The 22301-nt window shown below is 34.5% G+C and overlaps 1 protein-coding gene and 1 long non-coding RNA gene across 3 annotated transcripts in view; both read right to left on the bottom strand.

Moving 5' to 3' along the window:
• Positions 1-22301, bottom strand: part of LOC136818506 (uncharacterized) — an 83425-nt gene that overhangs the window by 50565 nt on the left and 10559 nt on the right. The window lies entirely within an intron of this gene.
• On the bottom strand, positions 2725-21589 carry LOC136818424 (uncharacterized). Of its 2 annotated transcripts, XM_067074760.1 has the most exons (11): positions 21360-21589; positions 19675-19762; positions 10144-10189; positions 9598-9735; positions 8845-8957; positions 7835-7973; positions 7155-7276; positions 6484-6599; positions 5673-5806; positions 4279-4640; positions 2725-3854 (listed from the first exon to the last, which is right to left on the bottom strand). In XM_067074760.1, the coding sequence occupies exons 4-11, from the start codon at positions 9725-9727 to the stop codon at positions 3717-3719; spliced, it is 1254 nt and encodes a 417-aa protein (XP_066930861.1). In that variant the 5' UTR covers positions 9728-9735; positions 10144-10189; positions 19675-19762; positions 21360-21589; the 3' UTR covers positions 2725-3716. The 2 variants fall into 2 exon arrangements, with proteins under 2 accessions (XP_066930861.1, XP_066930860.1); XM_067074759.1 differs by lacking the exons at positions 19675-19762; positions 21360-21589 and having other exon boundaries at positions 2726-3854; positions 10144-10437.

The raw sequence follows: 22301 nt of genomic DNA, 5'->3' as shown, positions 1-22301 counted from the left end.
ATTCGCCAATAAAGTTTACGGACCGTAATGTACGGGGTAGACAACAGGTGCTCTATTATAAAAATGAAATTTTCTTTCTGTGAACAATCCCCCTTTTTTGTTGGACTATTGCAAATCGAGCTGACAATATATTGCGGACACCTTTTCAATATATTGCTCAGGAATATATCGTCATTATATTGTCTGACAGTAGTGTATGTAGCCTTTTAAGTCTCGATGACGGTGTATACTCGCTCTAAATTAAGATCATTTACTACCACAATGTAATTTACATTCAACCCCTCAAAGGGTCATTTAATTTTCAAATTTCAACCAAAATTTGATAATTCTGGCTGAAATTTTGGAAAAAAATAAATAAATCTTTTAAGGGTCGTAAAAATTTCAAAATTCGGACAAGATTTTTCAAAAGTCTCTCTAAGGGTCGATTTCCAATATTTGGCCCGAACATACCCGCATCTCCGCACAGGGGGTTAAACCTACACCCTTATCTCAAAAAAAAAGTTTTGCATTACTCTGACGACGCAGATGCAGAGGATTTGAACGATGGTGTAATTATAATAGGCCCTGAACGTATCATTATTTAGAATTATAAATTAGCTATGGTAACATTATAACTTGAAATTATTAGGAATTATGTATCTTTTGAATTGTATACCTATTTTTCGTATCATTCAGCAATAAATAACATTGTAAACAACATTCCATTCTGATTTTTCCCTAGCTAATCAAAACGTTAATTCCGATTAACTTACTACAATCAAAGCAAAAATTTTGACTGGAGATGTTGATTATTTATTCTGAAATATTTCATGAAAAAAAATTCAAAATCATGATGACGTCAGCATTTTTTGACGTATTTTAATTTTTCCCGACAATAAATGATGTCATTTAAATATTCTGAAATTTTTTCAACAAATATTTCAGAATCGTTAATTTACAACTCCAGTCAAAATTTGGTGTTGATTGCATTAATAGAATTGAATTTATCGCCGTTTTTCAATAATGACGTCATTTGAATCTTACTCATGACGTGTTTTTACGATGTATTTTATAACGTCAAAATCAGTTTTTTACCGATATCTTCAGATTGACTTAATGTGAATTTTTGACTCAGGACTTTTCGAAATCCTCTCGTTGATACAATTGTTTTGAGCTATGTATGAGAGTTAAGGAATAATGGGAAGCGGTACGCGTCACGCAAAATATATTTGGGACATGCCTTGTTTCGCCCGAGCGGTTGACATTTATTCGGCAAATCAAAAAGATTGATAAAAACATTGATTATATTTATCGCTCACCCTTTACATTTACAAGTAGATTGTAGCTCTGTTAACACTGTTTATAATAAAACTAATGATAATAGAAATGGCATATGCGGACATAAATTAACGTGCCGTGGAAAAGGAAAACAACAGACTTTGCAATACAGGTCTAAAGATTGCTCCGCCGTAGCTTTTGTCTTTTTGAAATTGTAGCTTGAGTTTCAAGAAACTTTAAAAACACATTTCGTCCAGCGGCATGTCATCTTTACGCCAAAAATATTTATTTTAGTTCTTTTTGCTGTCGTCTGAAATAGATTCTATCAAAGTCTCAATGTTGACCCCACTTCATAAAAGTCCTTATTTTTGTCATCATCCATCCATTTCACTAATTGACAATTTTTTTTTTATGTCCAAGGAATGGTTGGTCCTAACATAAAACGTATGACATGCCATAGTTTGTTGGCTAGATCAGGCAAAAATCAAGGTCCAGATCTCTCGCTAAAAAATCCACGATTCTCGATGTTGAAAACTTTTCAGTCACTCAAAATGTCACGTGTCGAAAGAAAACTTCTTCATCGGGCGCCAGATAAACCAAATCGCTGACTAGGCAAGTCGATGAAACGTTATATGAGTTATCTAGTGCAAAATGAGGGTAAAGGTATGTAACGCTTTTTACTTGACGTTCATGGTAATTATCATATATAGATACAAAGATAGAGCTACAGCACCTCATACTACTCAACCCCATAGCAATGTCAATAGAAGAGGAAAACCTTGGAGACCTTCCCTAGTTGAGAAATTGTTGTATTAAAAAAACATGTTTTAAAAAAATATATGCATCTAGAAAAAATTAAAAAATTTATACATACAGTATTTCTGATAAATAATTATCAAAAGACTTCGAGAAATTTACAAAATTTTAGCTAGAGAATTTAGTACGATCAAATTCTTTTTACCACAAAATACAGGTGGAATTCGGGTCATCTTTCATCAAGTTCGTCAAGAATTTAGTATTCAGAGTGAATTAAAATTTTCAAATCTAAAAACCTCCAAATTCTGATTTTTTTTCTCTACCTCTTTATTTCTCTAACAGCGGCTTTCTTTTACTAATGCTATCACTAAAAAGTGACACGGCAAGCAGGCACAAACTTAAAAAAAAACATCATCGGTTTTGTCCAAAGTTAACAATAATCGAAAAATTAAGATTAAAATTTGTGGAAATTAGTATATGTAATCACATGATAACGAGTGCAATTCGAATATAATTGCACGAGTGATTTTTTTGTTATTAATTTTCCGAGTCCGAAAGGACGAGGAAAATTCGAAACAAAAAAATCACGAGTGCAATTTTCGAATTGTACGAGTTATTATGTGATTACGAGCTAATCGCACAATGGCTTTCACTACTTTTTCCCAGTTAGGAAAGTAGATTACATAAATTACACTGAGAGTTTTTTATTTTTCTCTTCTCTTTATGTCTTTCTTTTATTGTTGTTTATTGATTTTCTTTCTCACAAAATAAATTTCGAATGCAATTAAAACGTTCGATGCAAAAAAAAATGGAAGAAAAAACATAAAAATCAATTTTGTAAACATTGGCGCCGCATCGGAGAGTGTGATTAACGATTAAAATTGCTCTCTACAGGATGCAATTAATTGCTCTCTTTGAGGGCGCGCCAAATAAGAAAAAATAACCCATCGTGCGATTATGTCTGTGACGACTCTAAACTATCTATTGTAAACCATATTGTTAATATTTAAGCACATTGTATGTGAAATTTGTACATCATTCTGTTCCATCAGACTACTGTATCGCTTATAAAGCTCTCATGTTAAATAGTTTTATGTTCAGAGTCAGAGCTATACACATGGGTATAAAGCTCAATTTCTGATGCCAAACCATCCGCACTTTCTGTTATTTTTGTTTCAAGCAAGCTACAGTATATTACCAGTGGAATTAAATCAATAGGGTACTCATGTGTTAATCTTTCACCTTTCATATGTCCAAAAAGTGATTTGCCATGTTCATTTTAGTTGGAACTGTACAGTAAAAAATCTTATTGTGATTAACATCTTCGTCATCCCTGATGAGCTACCTCGAAATCAGTGCTCTGAATTCAATCCATATGTAAATCAGACAGCAAAGTTGGTGTTTTCATATTGGGTTGGAGTCAGAGGTCAGAGGAAACGCCCAAAAACATTCTCCAAAACACCCAATTATAAGAAATAATGTTTTTAGATTTATTATTGGTCATTAAAATAACTTATCAAAATGAGCTGTTATTTTCATCAAATCTTCATCAAATTTCGGTATCAATCAGGTTTTGGACTTCAAACCCAGCATTTTTCTCTTTGCTTATGATTCCATGGAAAGTTGGAGGCTTAGGATTTCTCCAACAAACTATTCCCCTTATCATAGCTATTCGTTTCCAATTGCGTCCATTTTATGTCAAACTATTCGGGGTTTAAGTTCGTTATAGAGCTATACAGTGAGTAGAGTTCATTGTCTTCAGACTGTTTGATTTGAACACCGGCTTCCGCAGGCTCATAATATTCATTGTTCTGCTCCGGAGGGCGTTCTGGTAATGGTCTCTGTTAAATGCAGAAAAAAGTCATTAATTTTTTTAATCGAAAAGAAAGAAGCACATGTGGACAAGATATATATTCTTCGAGATTGGAATGACATAGACTCCCTTAACTACATGGAGAAAATATTGCTCTGATAACAAATAGATTCCATACAGAGAACATATATTCTTGAAAAATGTCTTAATATGCAATATGTAATCTTTTTCGCGATGTAAGCTTCAGAAAGGTTGTTATCAAGAATGCTCTTTACCTAGAAAGTGTCTGACAATAGGAGGACACTTTTTTGCTAAAATAGACAGTCAACCGGGCTAGAAACTTTTTATCTCGTAAAGTGATCCATCTTTGATAAGAGTAAGGTAAGAAACTTCCTCTGAAGTGCTGTTGGTTGGACAACTAACTTTTACGTCAGCATAAAACAATAACTTACCTGTGACATATTCACTCCCCCTCTTCCGAGCGTCCCATCGCGACCGAGCGTTCCACCACACTGACACTCTATACAACCGTTGCGTCCTAAAGTACCATTGCGACTAAAATTTCCACTATCTCGGCTAAGAGTTCCATTTCGTCCTAACGTCCCGTTCCACTCTTGATTACCGTTCCAACTAGCTCTTCCGTCACGTCCTAGTGTTCCATTACGACTTAATGTTCCGTTCCGCCCTAAGGTACCTTCTCTAGTGAGGGTGTCGATAACTTTGACGGGCGTTTCATATTGGTGGTCGTCATCATCGATGGCGGAGTATTCATCAGCATCAGGAACGTCGACATATAGAACACTCAAGTCTTGACCTGGAAAAAAGATAGTTATGTTAAAGGGGAACTCAACATTGTCATTTTCATTCTTTCCCTGATTTTTGGTAATATTAAGTATAAAAATGTGGTACGCTTATCTCGTTTTGCCTTGGCTCATTACTTTGTCTACCATTTACTTTCGGTTTTTTTACTAGATTACCCAGGTGTTTCTCTTTTTTTCCCTGAATGTCTTTTATTCGGAATTGAATAACCGAGACATGAAAAATGACTATATTGTAATCTGTTTTCAATGAATAATCTAAAATGTACTGGAGATGACATGTGGGCGTTAATAATGTGCGCGCGCTCTTTCGCGAGCGTGATGCGTGATGGAAGGCGGTCGTTTCAGTGTGGCTTACATCCACACTGTGACCTAGTAAATAATTTCATTTTAGTAAAGGGGAGCCTCTTTTTAAAAGCTTATCTAGTAAATTTTTAGAGTGAAAGGAGAGTTGCAACCTTGAAATTTTGAAATTTTCACCATTTCAGGATAGAAACAAAAAAATCCAAAATTTGTCGAGTTCCCCTTTAAACTGAGGGTACACCGAGCTATTGTCAATATGCGGCTGCAATGAAATTGCTGCATTTTAGGTGTCTGAAAATTAATATAGTGTGTAATTACACAAACAAAAAAAGACACGTTTTGGTGACCAGTAAATTCAAATTGCAATTGCTTGAAACAAAATTTAAATGTGAATTGTATTGCAGCCGCCTATGTAATGAAATCAGTGTGGGTTTAGATTTTCAGATGTTAAAAGGAAGTTTGTTGTTTTGTGCCAGCTTGGCAAATAATTTTAGTCCTCTCCTCGATGTAGATGATATCTCGAAGTAAGAAAGGTGCCTGGCCTTCTGAAGAATCAATCATAAATATCATTTTCAAGTTAGCCTTTTAAGAGCTTTTAAAGGTTTGAAAAGTGGCAGTTTAATTCACACCTGCCATAAGCCGACGAGGTCATTTTAGTGATTTATAAGGTGAGATAAAATGGTTTGTGGAGTTTTAGGTGAAAACAAAACAATGGTAAAACGAACCTGGTTTCTTCAAAGAATTTGTAGAAGAGTTTCTTTTCTTCTTTTTGTACAATTTCGCATCTTCATATGTATTTGTTCTCACTTCAGGTCGATCGTATATTAAATTGGCATTCTGAACTTCGCTGTTTTGTTTTCTGTGAAAAAAAGGAATTATGGAGATTAGGGGTATGAAAATAGCTTATACATGATATCACGATACCTGTGGACATTGGTTGAAAGTAGCGAGAATAGTAGACTGGAGTCGTTTATAATGCGTGTAATACTAATAATACCAATACTAATAATAATAGTAGTACGGGATTTAGTTTGTATAAACGACTGGAAGAATCCGGTGTTCCAGCCTTATAGATACCCCGGCTGCCTACGCAGAAACTTGCGTAGCGAGAAAACAATTTATCAAGCAATAACAAACTCTCAAAACGAAATCAACTCAAATGAAAAACTTTCAATACACAAATCCACACACATGTTTTTCTCAAGAATTATTTTGAGCGGGAAAAAATTATAATTGCAAATATTGACACTTTTCTTTTGTTTGGAGTTTGTGCACAAAGGTTTCTAGACGACTAAAATTGTTCCCTTTATTACTTTTTGCTTTATTTCTACTATGTATGTATGAATTAGTCGTCTAGCTTGCTAGACTACGAGAATAGCTGATTAATTTAGGACTTCACGAAAAATTGTTTTGACAGAGTCCATGGCCAGCCGACTATGATATCTTTGAACTAAATACAACAATAAAATTGGTGAGATTGGAACCAGGAATCCATTTTTTGTTGAATCCGTTCAACTTAGCCATAGTAAGACTTACAATTTTCGATGTCTGAGAAAGAAGACCACGAAGATAGAAACACAGACGACCAAGACGACAACGACAGCAATGCCAACAATCATACCAATGTTTGTTTCACCCTTCACGCTACCTTCCTGAAAAACAAAAGAAAATGTCTCAATTTACGAAAAAAAAAATCGAGTTGTTTGAAGCATCAAGATGAACTGGCCCGACCAAGCTCTGGTTAGAACTAATTACTATGGTAAATGGGCACGATGGTCAAGTGGTAGCACGCTTGACTCGTGATAAAGAATTGGTAGGTTCGAATCTCATGCAAATCGATCATTGTGATGATGCAATGAGACAAAATAGCTCGATATCATACCGCTATTTAAGTAGTGCTATCCATAGATTTGTAAGCCCGAAGGGCTAGACGTAGGGCTTTAAGCCATCGCATAGAAAAAATGAATATCGGAAAAAATATTGTTGCTATTGTTTTCGAAAACCTGCGAAGCTTCTGATTGGTCAAGCGCTGAATTCTATTGTAATGACACGTGACTTAGGTAGGATTTCCTACCTAACCTCGGCACACTTTTCAGCAAAAGCACTCTATCTAGCCCTTCGGGTTTTTATAAAACTATGGTGCTATCATTGGTGACTTTAAGCTGACTGATCATAAAAAGGTTTCAAGTTGATAGAAAACAATTTACCACAGCCACCATAGTTGAAGAAGGGCCATCTGTCGGCATCAATCCACCATCGTCATCAATATCATCATCAACAGCAGGACATGTGTGATTCTCCGGTGGAAATGGTATGGATGGTAGAAGAACTATGAAAAGGTAGTAGATTTTAAAATGGGCGTGAAATTCTTATCAGATGGGTGTTGATTTTTTAGCGGCTCCAAATGTTCCTTTGCCTTATATAGTCCCATTGAGTTTGTAGCCCCGAAGGGACTAGAGATGAATCTTCAACCTCTCTCAAGCAAGAAAAGCGAAGCCTTAAGTTTGCTCCACATTTAGAAATCTAGTTTGAAAAACACACGGGTCACGTGTTCTGGACTGGCAATAAGTGGCTTCATTTCCCATCCTGGAGTTTCAGATCTAGCCCGTTCGGGGCTTTGAAATCAATGTGTAGTCCGACTTTAGCCCATTCACCCTCTATAGGATTTGGTATATTTTCCACCCCATCAAATTCATCACGACTTTATAGGTGTTGCTCTTATCCACAAAAGATTTTAACAGCTCAGCAGGTTTTGAGGCTTTAGGGCCAAGAGAGTTAAACGCTGTGAACAAATGAAATTTGACACATGCCAAAATATGCTCTTTTCTTTTAGGTTAAAAGAAAATATCTTAAAATTCTTCAATTTTTTTATTATAAATCATCATACCATTTGATGATTTGCCAGCGACTTGAAATGTGAAACATGAAGAGTAGAAATCAGATTCATCTTTAGCTGAGCAATGAACTTCAACTGACAATAATTGACCTTCCATCGATGACCAATAGTCTGTTGCATTGTGTCCGAACTGTGGGGAAAATGAAGTTTCATTTCGATAAATATTGGGCTTTTCCAGAAATAGTCCGTGCCCCCCCCCCTTTTGAGAATATCGGATATCTAGGGGGTTATATCTACAAGGGGGCGGATATCCAGGGGGTAAAGTGTCCAGGGGTAAGTATTTATAAGAGAGGATATCCAGAGGGTTGAGCATATTTTCAAGAGAGGATATCCTCTTTACTAGTCTTTACTAATAAAGTAGGATGTCCAGGGGATTCGATACTTCAAAAAATCACTATCCTCAACAGTGGGGTAAAATCTTTTTCTGAAAAAGCCCAATTTATAACAACACTAGATTAAACTACTCTATATTTTCCATGATAAAAGGGTCATACAGTAATCAATTTAGTCATGTTCGACAATAAATAATAGACCTGCATATTGACAAAATTTCGAGGGCCTCGAAAGAAAAATCGAAAACAATAATAACAAATTCAAGGTACTTTAAGGGACCTTCATTTCTTTCCCTACACAAGAACGCTGTAGTTTTCAAATCGAGTGCCTTCCAACCCAGGATAATAGCGAGTTAATGTATTTGCGCTTTTGAGAACGGTAAAGTGACTGAAGCGATTTGGAATAACCCGCAGTTCTGCCCCGCAAAATCGAGGAGGTAAAAGTGCTGATTTACCGTCGTCCTCAGCTGGTTAGGATCTATAAAAATTAGAACCTTACCGTCTCCGTCGCAGAAAAACACACATACATAAACTCGGTAATAATAGCTTTCATAAGATTTTGAGAAAGTATAAGATCCCTAAAAATCACGAAAGGACCCAGATCTTTCTCGAACCCAAATGAGCGATTCTTAGATTTCTATGGTTTAAAATTATAAGTATTATTGGTACCCTAAACGCGATTTTGTTGTTAGAGTTGATGTGTATTTTGATGACTTCCTGGCACCAATTATGATGAAGTAACTTTTTCTCTCCCGTTTGGTATGCCATGTAATGAACGTAACCTATAGAAAGAAAGGATGAAAATAAACAAAGATTTTATATAAACGTTTGGACTCAACAGGAATGAATACCACTCTGATAGTCAGAACGTTATTTCTTACTTAATCTTGAATATCCAAAATTTGAAACCTGTGTTAAAAAAGTTGTCTGAGACAGGGGTGTAAAGAGTTTAATCTAATACAGAGGTGTTAGCAGTATATTCAGAGACAGAGGTGTAAAGAGTCGAAATTGCTGAGTTTTTTTTAGTAAGGAATCTGAAGTTAATGCGTACGTTGATGTTAAGCACTTATGAGACAGGGTTGCTTTGACCACTTATTTAAAACAAAGTGTAAAGTCAGCCTATTAAGATAAAGGGTCGGAAGGTTCTTTCTGATAAGAGTTCTCATATCTTCTCTGGAAAAAGGTAGTAAGGGGGTAAAGTGATGTAAATAAACTTTTTTCGAGAACGGAAATGTGAAGATTCTTTACATACAGAATAAGCTATGTTTTTATTCAGGGGTTTGGGATGAATAATCCTTTCTGAAAAAGGAGTTTAAAAGTCACTGATTTAAAAGCATCTGATCTGAGGTTCTTCTAAGGAGTCCATGGAAACAGGGGTTTAAATTCAATTTATTCTGAAATCGAGTTATATAGAGTTTTTACCTGCAGTACAAGTCATGTTTTCGTTAATGGGGAAATCATCCATTAAATTCAATCCAACTTGATGATTCTGTTGTGATGTGGTGAACAATGGAACATCTTCGCGGTTCTTCATGGATGAGGAGTAAAACATGCATTGTTCTGAAAAGAATTAACGAAAATTAGGAATATATTGAGAATAGTCAAGATTCACTTTACGGTCACTTTAGGAACACGTGTGTAAAATCTGAGCTCTTAAAAGTAAATTTTCCAGCTCTATAAGGCTGTCCAAAACTTCCCGACAAACAAATACAGTAAGCACTTCAAAGATTGTCAGATTCTATAAACTAAAGTTTTGTAGAAAATATGATTTGATAATTAGGCTTAATAAATGAATATCAGTTTCGATAGAAATTTGGTCCTCTGAGAAGTAGCGGTCCCAGCTGGCACACAACGTTGTTTGAACGTTCATTTAACGTTATATGGACGTTATGGACGTTAGATGGATGTCGAAACAACGTTGTGTGTCAGCTGGGGGTATTGAAAATATTAAAGGATAAGAAAACTCACCGTCATTTTGCGAACCAATCCCTGATCCACTTAAACATCCTTTCTTCTGTGAATAAAACGTAAGGCCCGTTTTACATTTACACCAGCAACAAGAAAAACCCGAGCATCTTGCCTTCCTTCTCATGCAGTTAGTAAAAAAACAAAGCGTCCCTTCGTTTTTGAATAGATTAGTAGCTAATGTAGGTTGTGTTAAATAATTCGATCTGGAAGCCTTACGCTCGACGTACGGTTTTTGAGAATGGGTGGCGTGTATATAGAGACATAGTAACATTGTTGTAATATATATCAATTTCTTCATCTACGGTGATAAATTTTGCAATAATTATTAAATTGAGGAAAGAGCTTTAAAAGGGCGGTCCAAAACTGAGCAGCCTTCATAACGAGAGGACTGCTTTTATAGTCATACATTTTTGTTATCAGAACAATTTTATTAAAAATAGCAAAAAACAAAAACAATTTAAGAACTGAAACTTTTGAGTAAATCAAAAATCTAAGTAGTAGTAAAAATAGGACTCAAAGCCTAAAACACCTCAATTTTGCTGTTCAAATAAGGATAGAGATAAGAACAATTTTTTCAAAAGACAAAAAACAACAGTCTAGCCTTCACGAACCTTTACTTTACTGTACTCAGAGTAAGTTTTGAACAAGATCTTAATTAACTAAATATGATTTAGGGCTAACTGGCTAAGCCTGAAAACCAGTTGCCGAGTATAAACTAATGGAAAAGTTAAGCGTAGAGCTAGAATACCTACTTAAATTGTTGATACAGTGAATACCGAGAACAAAATAATTTGTTTCAATAGTGTTTCTTTCCGAGAAAAAAATCAGGGAAATCTCACAGAAAAATCGCCCAAATCACCTTTAAAACATGTTCGATTTCCGACCAGTGTAAAAATTAAGACAAGCACTTCATATAATAAACGTCACGTCGAAAAACACGTGAACACAAAACAAATGACGTCATATACACGTTTCTTTATAAGAACAAACAAGATAATTGCGAAAATATTAAGAACAATTTAAGAACATTTTAAGGCTTTACAACCAATTTCTTAGAAAATTGCAAAAGAATACTCGCAATATGGCGAAATTAAGAAGATTTTAAAAATATTTTTAGGTTTAAAATTCCAAAAGTTAAGAACACTCAAAGGCTTCAAAAAAAATTTGGATGTTCTTATAAAAAACTACGTGTAATCAAAATATGGCTTGTTATTGATCAATAACAGTTAACACATCAAGTCGATACTTAATGGTGGGATGGCTTGAATTTAAAATACTCGAGCATATCATACCGGATGTCTTGCCGTAACGTAACAAGCAAAAGATTATATGTAACTACATGAACACTTTAAGAAATTCTAAGGCCTCTTGTCTTAACTACGGGAGAAATTTTTGCCAAACGTTTATACAAAATGTGTGTTTTTGAGGGGAAAATGGTATAAAACCATCCTCTGACGTGTTAAAAGTTCAAAAAAAGTGCTTTTATATTTTGAGGGGAAAATATATACACACAAGAAAGAATTAAGGAATTTTCTCTGAACCGGCACAAAATGCAAAGTAGAAATCTACATTTCCCTTCAAAAATACACGAAAAAAGTATTTATATACTACTTCCATGTATTTTTGAAGGAAAATGCTGATTTCCAACAAATCTACTCCAGAGCATCATCACCAAAATAAGTCAATCAGACACCGGATGACAAAGGTCACAGATCGATTACATGTTTATGTTTTCACTGCTTGTTAATACTGATATATTTCACACTTGCACGCAAATAAATCAGGAAATCAAAGGGAGAGGAAAAGATAGTTAAAATACCATTAGAGCGTCGATGACAAGTTTTAGTCCTAATGTTTTGTTTAACGAGATGTACTACATCTCGTTAAACAGTACAGTAGAGTTTGGTTGGTATTTAAGCTATTCTCTCTATGTTAAAATGCATTTAATGCGTTATTTTTATATCAAAATATTAATAGTAAAAAAAACCTGAAATTCAAAACTCATAACTATAGAACTCAAAGTTTTTCTCGAGTCACCCAGTGGTAGTCTACTCTGTACAGAGTGTATCTTACGTTAATCGTTTCGTAGTACTACGGCGATGAATTTTGAAATTAGCCGTAGATACTGGGTCTGTGTACAGACTAGTGGTAGTCTAGCAATAATTATTTCCAAAAACTGTCGACAGTGAATAGAGTTCAAGAAAGCCAAGTATCATTTCTATAAAGAGACCGAAGTCCTCTCTTCACTCAACTAAAACTCAGTTGTCTATGTAACAGGCAAACACTTAGACATTAAGATATTATGATCTATGTATATCATCTTCACGCATATAGAACGTTTATAGAGAATTGTCATTTGTATTTATGATCCTAGGGATTCATTCCAATTATACATTTGTTTACCATCAATCCAAATTTTTCAACATAAAATCATAGCATTTGTCATTTTTCATTTGATAGCTGACGATTCGATAAAGATGAAACTTGAAGTACTATAATTTAAATTTTGTTTTTTCTTGCACACATTTGTAGACATTAAGATATATACAAAGGATTAAATGTATGTTGCACATAATGCAGCTATCATATTTTGATTTTTCCCATTTTCCCAAGGATTAAACGTAAAATGGTTTTCCTACCTCAACAATCGGTTCAGTCTACTGTGAAGCATTGATTTTAATTCTTAACTTTCACAAAAACTTTTTTCGTCACTCAATAGCGGGTCCTCTGAATACAACGAGTTTGTCAACAGGGTGACAGGGTGTTTGTAACTTGTATTTTTTGATTTATAAGTTTGAAATCTACAGACAAAACATCCCTGTTTCAGTGAGCCAGTGAGAATTCTTTAACCAGTGGGATTAGCTATAATACCAATGGAGATCAGATGAAAAAAATGGCTTAGAAACCCATTTGGGTTCGAATTTACTAGCGGAAAGGGGGATTGGGAACTTTGTTTCGAAAAAAAATAGAATAAAAATTCAAGGTAATTTTACATTTGTGGCGATTTTTGTGTTAATTTTTTTTCAGTGGGAAGGAGAGGGGTTTCACCCTTAACTAACATAAGTCGTTAATTCAAAAAATTTGATGAAAGTGATAAAGAATTTTCTCTATGACCGCGACTCCAGACTCGTGATCAAACTATTCTACTAAGAGAAAACAAAAAAATGTTAAAGATTTTGTTTTTAAATAAGAGTGATATCGTTTGCTTACTCATCAATTTGAATTCACATACTTTTTCACATTGGACATGGATGTGGAGCAAGATTGGTCAGAATAAGGAAAAGAAAAACATTTTTTTTGCTTATATGAGCATAATATAACAATAGCAAGACACTGTCCTGATATGAAATATGTGTCTGATATGAAACGGGAACACCTATGTAAAAATAAAACCTTTAATCCATTGAGATTTTTTTCCTCGCTTCAGACTCTTATCATATGATAAAATCAGTTAAGTACACGATGATTCGAAAAAGATGAGCTGACAAATTAGAATAAATCACTGATGAAAAATCTGAATAAGCATTCAAGTTAAAGAAACAAAAGTGACCATTTGCAAAATTGTAATGTAATCACCACTAGATCAAATCAGTTCTGGTTCAAACACTCGTATCTTAGTGAAATTCTTAACGGATTAGGGATTATGCTCAATTGATAAAAATAGCATAGTATTGCATTTCTGTGTAGAGAAGTATTCACATTATCTACGTGCAAGGAGACTTCCCAAACAAGAATTTCAGTCTTATTTGGTCTGCCAAGATTTATTTATTTATGAGCCCCCCCCCACAGCGGTTGTTGTGATGGCATGATGGCGTGAAATCGAAAAAAATTGGCGTGATTGCATGAATTTTGGGTCCGCTGGGGGGGGGGCTCTTTTATTTGAGCTAGGAATTTCTCGGAGTTCAGTATCAGCATTAATAAAAAATAAATAAAACAAGATCGTTATAACCAAATAAGTGCTCAGTTTTTGATAGATTTAGAAACAGGTAGTCCACCATATTCATACAACAACCCTATACAGCAAAACCACCAAAGTGTCATGATCCTCCCACAAAAAACCAAAACATCTCTATAAAACATTCAACAAGCACTTAGAGATAACGTTTTTTAATTAAAAGAGACAAGCTCGAGAAATAACAACTACACTTCTTTTGCTACCAATTTAATATAGCTTCTCTGTATTTAAAAACACATCGTGACAAATTGCTAGATCCGATTCTAAAGGATGGACATTTTATATAAGCTCTTTTTTGATTGGTTGATTGACGTAGATAGATTAAAATAACTTAACTGTTGCATATTGCATTAAGGTTAGCTGCACGTTTTTATAAGAGTAAACTATATGGTACTCTAAGGTCCCGAATAGACGTCCCCCCCCGCTTATTAATTTTCGAAAATATTTCGGACCCCCCCGTTCTTATTAGGACCCCCCCGTTTATTAGTTTTTAAGAATATTTTCAGCTGTCAAAGTGAAGGACCCTTAATTTGCTCTAAATAGCCTGATTTTAGCCTTTATTTACCTAAATATTTCAGACCCCCCCCGTTTATTCAGACCCCCCCGCCGTTATTATATTTGCAAAAATTTCGGACCCCCCCTTTTATTCAGACCCCCCCTACTATTCGGGACCTTAGAGTATAAGAACATATAAGGATTCGAAGGTCAAAATATCAATTTACTTATAGTACTAATAATCTTATTTTGAGAATAAGAACATTTTAAGAACATTAGACTTAAAAGTCAAAATTTTAAGAACATCCGAATGCTTAAAATATTTTACGTGTACGTGTATGTGTTTCTTAACATCCAAAATTTTTGAATTTTAAGTCTAAAAATGTTCTTAGCATGTTCTTATTTTCGCCATTTTTAGAGTATTTTTGTCAATTTTTCTATGAAATTCGGTGTTCTAGAGTCCGCAAAGCCTTAAAATGTTCTTAACTTGATCTTAACATTTTGGCTATCGAAGCCTCGTGTTCTTATATAGTTTGTTCTTATAAAAAAGACGTGCAGCATGAATGCACTAATACACATACAAACGTGTATGTGTTTCTTAACACTATACATACTATACTTTTAGGAGTGGTTCAGAACTAGGGGGCTTTTATTTTGAAACTAAAAATAAAAGTTAGGAATTTACAGGAGATTTCATGTCAAAAGCTTAGAACAATCTGTTTTCTTCATAGTTGCACATCTTAAAGTTTCCATAATTCAAGGTTTAATTTCTGTGGCAATTTTAGGATAAACAAGCAATGGGATTAAAGACCAAAAATGTTTGGAATCCAAGAGTAAACCGATGGATTAAAATTTCAAATTTTGACAAATATCATCAATGCACTAATACTAATACACATACAAACATCAAAGGAAAGAGTAATACAGTAAGAGTAGCCGTTACAAGTTTTTTTTATATAAGAGCAAACTATATAAGAACACGAGGCTTCGATGGCCAAAATTGTTAAGAACAAGTTAAGAAAATTTTAAGGCTTTGCAGACTCTAAAATGGCCATATTTCTTAAGAAAATGGACAAAAATACTCACAAAATGGTGAAAATAAAAAAATGTTAAGAACATTTTTAGGCTTAAATTTTTTGGATGTTCTTATAAAAAAAACAACGTGTACTACTATGAATTTTGATTACAATAACAATTTTCAAATCAACAGTAGAGAAAAGTCTAGATTAGATTACTTTAATACAATTAACAACAATATCTGAAAGGTGACACATAAAACTTAATTTTTTTTAAAGAAAAATTAGGTATTGTTGAAATTTATTAAATCTCGGAATCTCGTTAGGCTTATAACTTTCTTTTTAAAAGTGAAGCTGAGAAAAGATGCGTTGATTAGCTTGTGTCTAGTCAGTTCTGAACCGAAAACGTCTTTTTTTATGAGAACATCCAGAAATTTCGATGCCTTTTGATTTTCTTAACTTTTCCTATCTTAGCCATCAAAGCCTTACGTTCTTTTATCGTTTTTTCGTTCTTTCTTAAAAAACCGGTGGCACACTTGACTAATTCTCACTATAATCAATTCCAGAACTTTCAGAGGTAGAAAAAACTCACATGACCAATATTATATGGATGGACGATTTTAAATGACATAAGATTTTGGCATCGGTATTTTAAGCTACTTTTAACGTCACAATTCAAATTATAGAATTCCAATGCCAAACTTGAATACGTAATACAAAACTTGACATTTAAAGATAAAACAAGTTATTTTTATGAAAGACTTTTGTTATTCTATTTCCAAAACTGTGGCAACCCAAATGATTTGTATTTTAAAAATACAAAGGTCGACCGTATAAAGTGGGACTACAGTTATAATGTCGAAATTTTTGTCTAATTTCTAATGATAAAGATATTTGCTGATTATTGGTAATCGTTTGCAATAAGTTTAAAAGTGGCGATTTACATAGTCTAGCAAGCTAGACGACTAATTCAGACATATTAGAAATAAAGCAAAAAAGTAAATTTTAGTCGTCTAGAAACCTTTGTGCACTAACTCCAAACAAAAAAAAAGTGTCAATATCGCAATTAAAATTTTTTCCCGCTCAAAAAAAATTCTTGAAATTAAATGTGTGTGGATTTGTGTGTTAAAAATGTTTCATTTGAGTTGATTTTATTTTGAGAGTTTGTTGTTGCTTAATAAATTGTTTTCTCGCTACGCAAGTTTCTGCGTAGCTAGGCCCGGTATCTATAAGGCTGGAACACCGGATTCTTCCAGTCGTTTATACAAACTAAATCCCGTATCATTATTTGTGTTTATTATTAGTATTACATGCATTATAAACGACTCCAGTCTACGATTTACAGTATATTATGGTGAGGGAACAGCTTCCTTTTTATTCCAAGGGGAGGGGGGCAATCGATCTGAAATCTACCCCGGGGTACTACCCTTGCCGACCGACGGGGGTGCTCCGCTGAGGTCTGAAATATGGACCCTACGTGGGACTCGTTTTTTCAAAAATTTTGCCGAAATTTGCGAAAAAAGTGACCCTGAATGGGACTGAAATTCCAAAATGTTCAAAAATTTTCTACTTTTTCCCCAAATTTTCCAAAAAAGGCACCCTACGAGGGACTGGTTTTTCTATTTTGGTGTTTTTGAGACCCTACCTGGGACTCGCGGAGGTTAAAAAAGGTACCCTGACCAGCAGCGCATCCCCGTAATCCATTTTGCCCTAGACTTTACCCATTGCAGAGTTGTGTAAATGTATGGCAAAAAATTGTCTGAATTTTTTCCAAGAAACTTCGTTTTTCTTATCTTTAAACCCTTAAAGTGTATTTTCCTGTACTTTCTTTTTCTTTCATTTCGACCCTTACAGTGCACTTTGGGAAGCCTAAAAATGTACCCACTCCCCCGGGATTTCATTTGCTCTTGAAAAAAGTGTACCTTTAAATAACATGTGAAAAGGACAAATTGTTGACTCAGAGGAATCCAAAAACAATTTATCAAATTTGACGTATAATAGAAATCAAAACTGCGCGGAAAACCAACCACTTTAAATGCTTGACATGTTTGACATGAAATTAATCATGATCTATTTCTGGAAACTATAGTTAAGGTAGACTAGAGTCTACTTTTAGCTGAAATTTGCTTTTTGATACTTTTTATGACGCTGAGTCCAGTGAAGTAGACTAGGAGCGTTTGGCGATACCGCCATTTTGAGATAAAATGTTAAAAGTCCAAATAACAATAAAACTACTTGGAGTTGAAAGATATAATACAAAAAGGGAAACAAACATTAATAACCTAAGAATACTGACTCAAATTTAAGAAGAACACATTTAAACGTTTATGACTCCAAAATAATAATATCAGACACTAAATACGAGGTTATCTATAACAATCCAAAAGCTCCCTTAACAATCAAAAGAGCCTCAAAATCGCCAATATTCGGTGATCAAATACTGTGGTAGCCACGTTTTTTACAATTTAGTAAGAGAATAATTAACTCAGATTTTCATGAGGCATCGATTTACTGACTCAAATTAAAGAAGAACACATATTTAAACCATTTAAAGGTTTAAGACTCCAAAATAATTACACTAAGAACAAGATAGACAAACTACCGTACCTACCTATAACAATCCGAAAGTTCCCTTATAACAATCAAAAGCCTCAAAATCACCAATATTCGGTCATCAAATGCTGTGATAGCCACGTTTTTACAATTTTGCCGCTTTTGATTGTTAAGATAACTTTTGGATTCTCATAGGTAAGTACAGATTCAAACTCTTCCCTTCCATAATTGATACCTCTACATACACTCTCTTCGATCAGATTTGAAATCTCGTTTACCACATAAAACCAATTTTCCTCATCGAAAATTGAACGAACAAAAAAGGAGAAATAATGATGAGCTAACCCTATAGTAAATTGATTAGTTTGTCAGATTATTTAATTGACTTGATGATGACTGCAACTTGTTACCATGGTAATTAATAACGAATTAAAATTTTAATAAGAACCTTTTAGCTCCTACACTTATGCTTATGAGAAATTGAAAATGGATACTCTCAGGTTACTGTTAAACACATCCCCCTTTCAGTAACATATTCCAAATTATCAAAAGAAATTTTTCTCCAAATAGCCTAATTTTAGTCTATATTTAGCATACTTTGGGGGTTTTAAGAAGTACAATTTCCAATCGTCATTTTTAATGGCTTTTCCTGAGCTAGGTAAAATTAATTTTTAGGGTTTTTTGCTCCACCCTAGACACTATTTGTCTATCAAATAAATGGTGGGGCTCTCAATTTGTCATATGCTCCCTTAAATTCAACATAACTTTTATCAAAAAATTCAACTAAAAGTAGACTCCACTACAAGCAGTCCAAGTTCCTAAAGAAACAAGCTACATGTTGAATGGACCTACCTGATGATGAAAGTTAGATAGCAATAAGGAGAAAAATAAAAACAAACAGTCAGAAACGGTAAAAAAATTTTCTCAAAAATTCGAAATGACCACATTTTAGGCATTGCCATTACGCATCTCTGTGCAAAAAATCGGAAAAATCTAATGATAAAATCTCAAGAAAATGCAAAAAAAAACGGTTTTTCTGGCATATTTCCAGCATTTCAGGCGATTTTTTTTTTCTTTCGAAAATCGGGCTCCGTCAATCAGGCCTGTTGTTCGAAAAAAAAAACAGGACGAAAAACAGAAAGACATTCAAATTCTCGCTGACTACTTTAAATGCCAGGGAAACATTACATTAGCGATCTTAAACCTTTAATTAATATACGAATAATTAGCTTCTAATCGATGGAAATCGATTCAAAATCTAACACCTTCGTCAATAAAACCTTTCGTTAAGGCCACATTAAGGTAGCGTCTAATTCGGTTAGGAGGGGAGTCTGAAAATTGTCACTAAAGTATACTATGTAAAGCAAGTGAGAGTTGGTCAAGCATTCACGCCTGCTGTTGAAGGAAAAAAGAGGACCAGGTGGCTTTTGACTCGTTTGACGAAAAAACATGGAAAACTTTTTACTTTCGCTGCTGGAAATATATATAAAGTAAAAACAAAATAAAAATTACCTCAAGCCTTAATATAAGTTACATATTTTGTATCTATTGCCACCGGCTGATTTCATCCATGTTTTTCTATACTTCCATTTGATGGCATCTGAAAAAATGAATGGTTTAAAAAAAAAGTGAAATGATAATGATAGACATAGAAAAGCCGACGTCGAAAGCCGTGGTCAGCTTACCAGTTATCCAAAACTGATACAAACTTAATTCACTTCACTTTCATCATAGTTCGTATAAGAAACCCCGGTCTGGAAGCCTTTTGTTTCTTTCTATTGTTGCGAACTTGAACTTGCGTTGAGAAATTATCTTGTTTTGCTCACTTTTTGATCATGTGATTAACTTTTGAACCAATCCTAAAAGAAGTATTTGGTAACGTGATCAAAAACTGGGCAAATCGATTTTTTTTGATCGTTATTAGCAAAGGAAAAAGCTGACAAAAAGTTACAACAATAGGCTTCCAGACCAGGGTTTTTTATACGGAATATGCTTTCATGTAACTTTTGTATTGGCCGATGAGTTTTGTGATAAGATTGCATTCTTGCGTTAAATTAAGCAATCCAGGTGAGGTTCCCATAAGTATTTGGTACTTTGCAGACCGGTCTGTAAAATACACGTTGACCACCTGCCAGAACTCAGGAATTACTGAAGCTTTTGACTTGAAACCTTCACCAGTGATATTGACCATCTAAGACATGGCACATCCTAAGACAGTGTGCAAAGTTTCAATTTAGTCACGTGACAGGTTAGTATTTTACAGACCGGTCCGTTTTTAACCTAAAAAGTGAACACTTTCAGCATAACCACTTGTCTGATTTTGCTGAAATTTTGGCTGTAAGCTTGTATCATCAATACCTAACATCATAGTGTGCATAGAGGGTCTGATCCCGCCCATTTATACTTCATCCCCCCTATATATGCATTTCCCCTATTTAAAAAATTTTTCGAGCCCGCACTAACTACAATGGTGGTTCACAAACCGCTAAATACTAAAAAATTAAAATTTATATGGGAAGAAAAGATATAAAATGGCGCCGCAGGGAAAAAATTTGCCATTTACATTGCTATTTTGTTGGACTATACCCAATTCTTTGACCAATTTAAGATATAATACATATTTTTACCAAAAGGTTTTTATCCCCCCTATTTTTATTTAATACCCCCTAAAAACTTAAACCCCCCATTTAACTCAGAAAATCTCTTACCCCCCCTATAAAGCCTTTCTTGAAAAGTTGGATTCCCCTCTTAAAGAAATTCACACTATGAACATTTGTCAAAATTTCAAGTCAATAGCATTTTCCAATCACGAGATACAGTATCCTAGGGCTGTTTAGCCCCAAAAATAAATGCCACGTGGAGTTGCCTCACAAAATTTGAAAAAAAATTAAAGTGAAAGAAAATTAGAGCCTACTTTCGGTATTTTCAAAGAATGAGGACGTCATCGATCAGGTGGCGTTGACGTTCTAAATGATACGAAATTTTCATCAAAGATGGCAATTCATATTTGATGCACACTTACAAAATTTAAAGTCAATTGGATAAACATTTCAAGAAAAAAAGTTTTTTTCTTAGGGGGTGCCTCTTCGCCCCCCCCTCCCAAAGATGCTCGAAGGGTTAAGAAGTGGTGCTGACACATGTGGCAAAGCATATATATTATAAAGATTTCGAGCGTTTGATCTTGATTTTTTACTTACATTGTATGGGGTGTGTGTTCTTTGTAATTCTCCGTCTATTTGATCTTGAATCTGGTCGATTTGAACATCTCACATAAATCAATCATCAACAACACAACCAAATATTAACCTTATGTCTTTAGTTTCCAAGGTCTTTATCTTGGTCGTCGAAGATAGCATCTGACCTGAGTATATTTTCATCTTTGTTTTTTGTAATATTTATCATAATTTATCGTTTCATTTCATTTATTATTTTTCTAAACCGACAAAGAAAAGATTTTATCACAATATTGAGTAGAACACAATGCCTATAACAGACATGGTTAAGAGGGGACGGAATCAATAACCCGGTTGGGGGTGGGGAGGGAAAGGGATTAATAATCTGGTTGGGGGGGAGGGGAGGGAATCAGTAATCCGGTTGGGCAGAGGGGGATACTGAGCTTGACAGCCGACGGAGGCGCTGGAGTTTGATTCGGCCTATTGAAGTATATTTTATTTTCATTGCTTTACAAACTGTCAAGTTTTCAATATTTTGGAAGGTTTTCCAAGGTTTTAAGAATTTTATGTTCAATTTTTCATTTTATCCATAAATTCGAGCTTTTTGTGACTTTCTATTTTGTATTTCGCATTTTTGTCAGGATTTAGTAGTTTTTGCTGCCTTTTTAGGAAATTTTATAGGTGTTATAGGTGGCCAGTAAAACAACAAATTAAATTGGCCTGGCCTTATAATAGTAAAATGGTTTCTATTTTGCAAGGAGTGGGTTAAATGAAGTAGGAAAAAATGAAAAGTGTACAGCATTGACAACCAAAACTTAACTAGAAAGGTCAACGTTTGCTGAGCCCCCCTCCTAGCGGCTTTCTTGATGACGTGATAGGGACATTTTTTCCTCGTGATTGCGTGATGAGAGGTCAAAACGTGATCGTGATTTGAAAGAATTTTGAGCCGTGATACGTAATTTGGAC

Source organism: Clytia hemisphaerica, unplaced genomic scaffold (genome assembly GCF_902728285.1).
Source record: "Clytia hemisphaerica strain Z4C2 unplaced genomic scaffold, Clytia hemisphaerica genome assembly, whole genome shotgun sequence".
Classification (NCBI taxonomy): Eukaryota; Metazoa; Cnidaria; class Hydrozoa; order Leptothecata; family Clytiidae; genus Clytia; species Clytia hemisphaerica.
The sequence above is the reverse complement of the archived record's forward strand: the minus strand, read 5'-3'. Positions and strand labels throughout refer to the sequence as shown.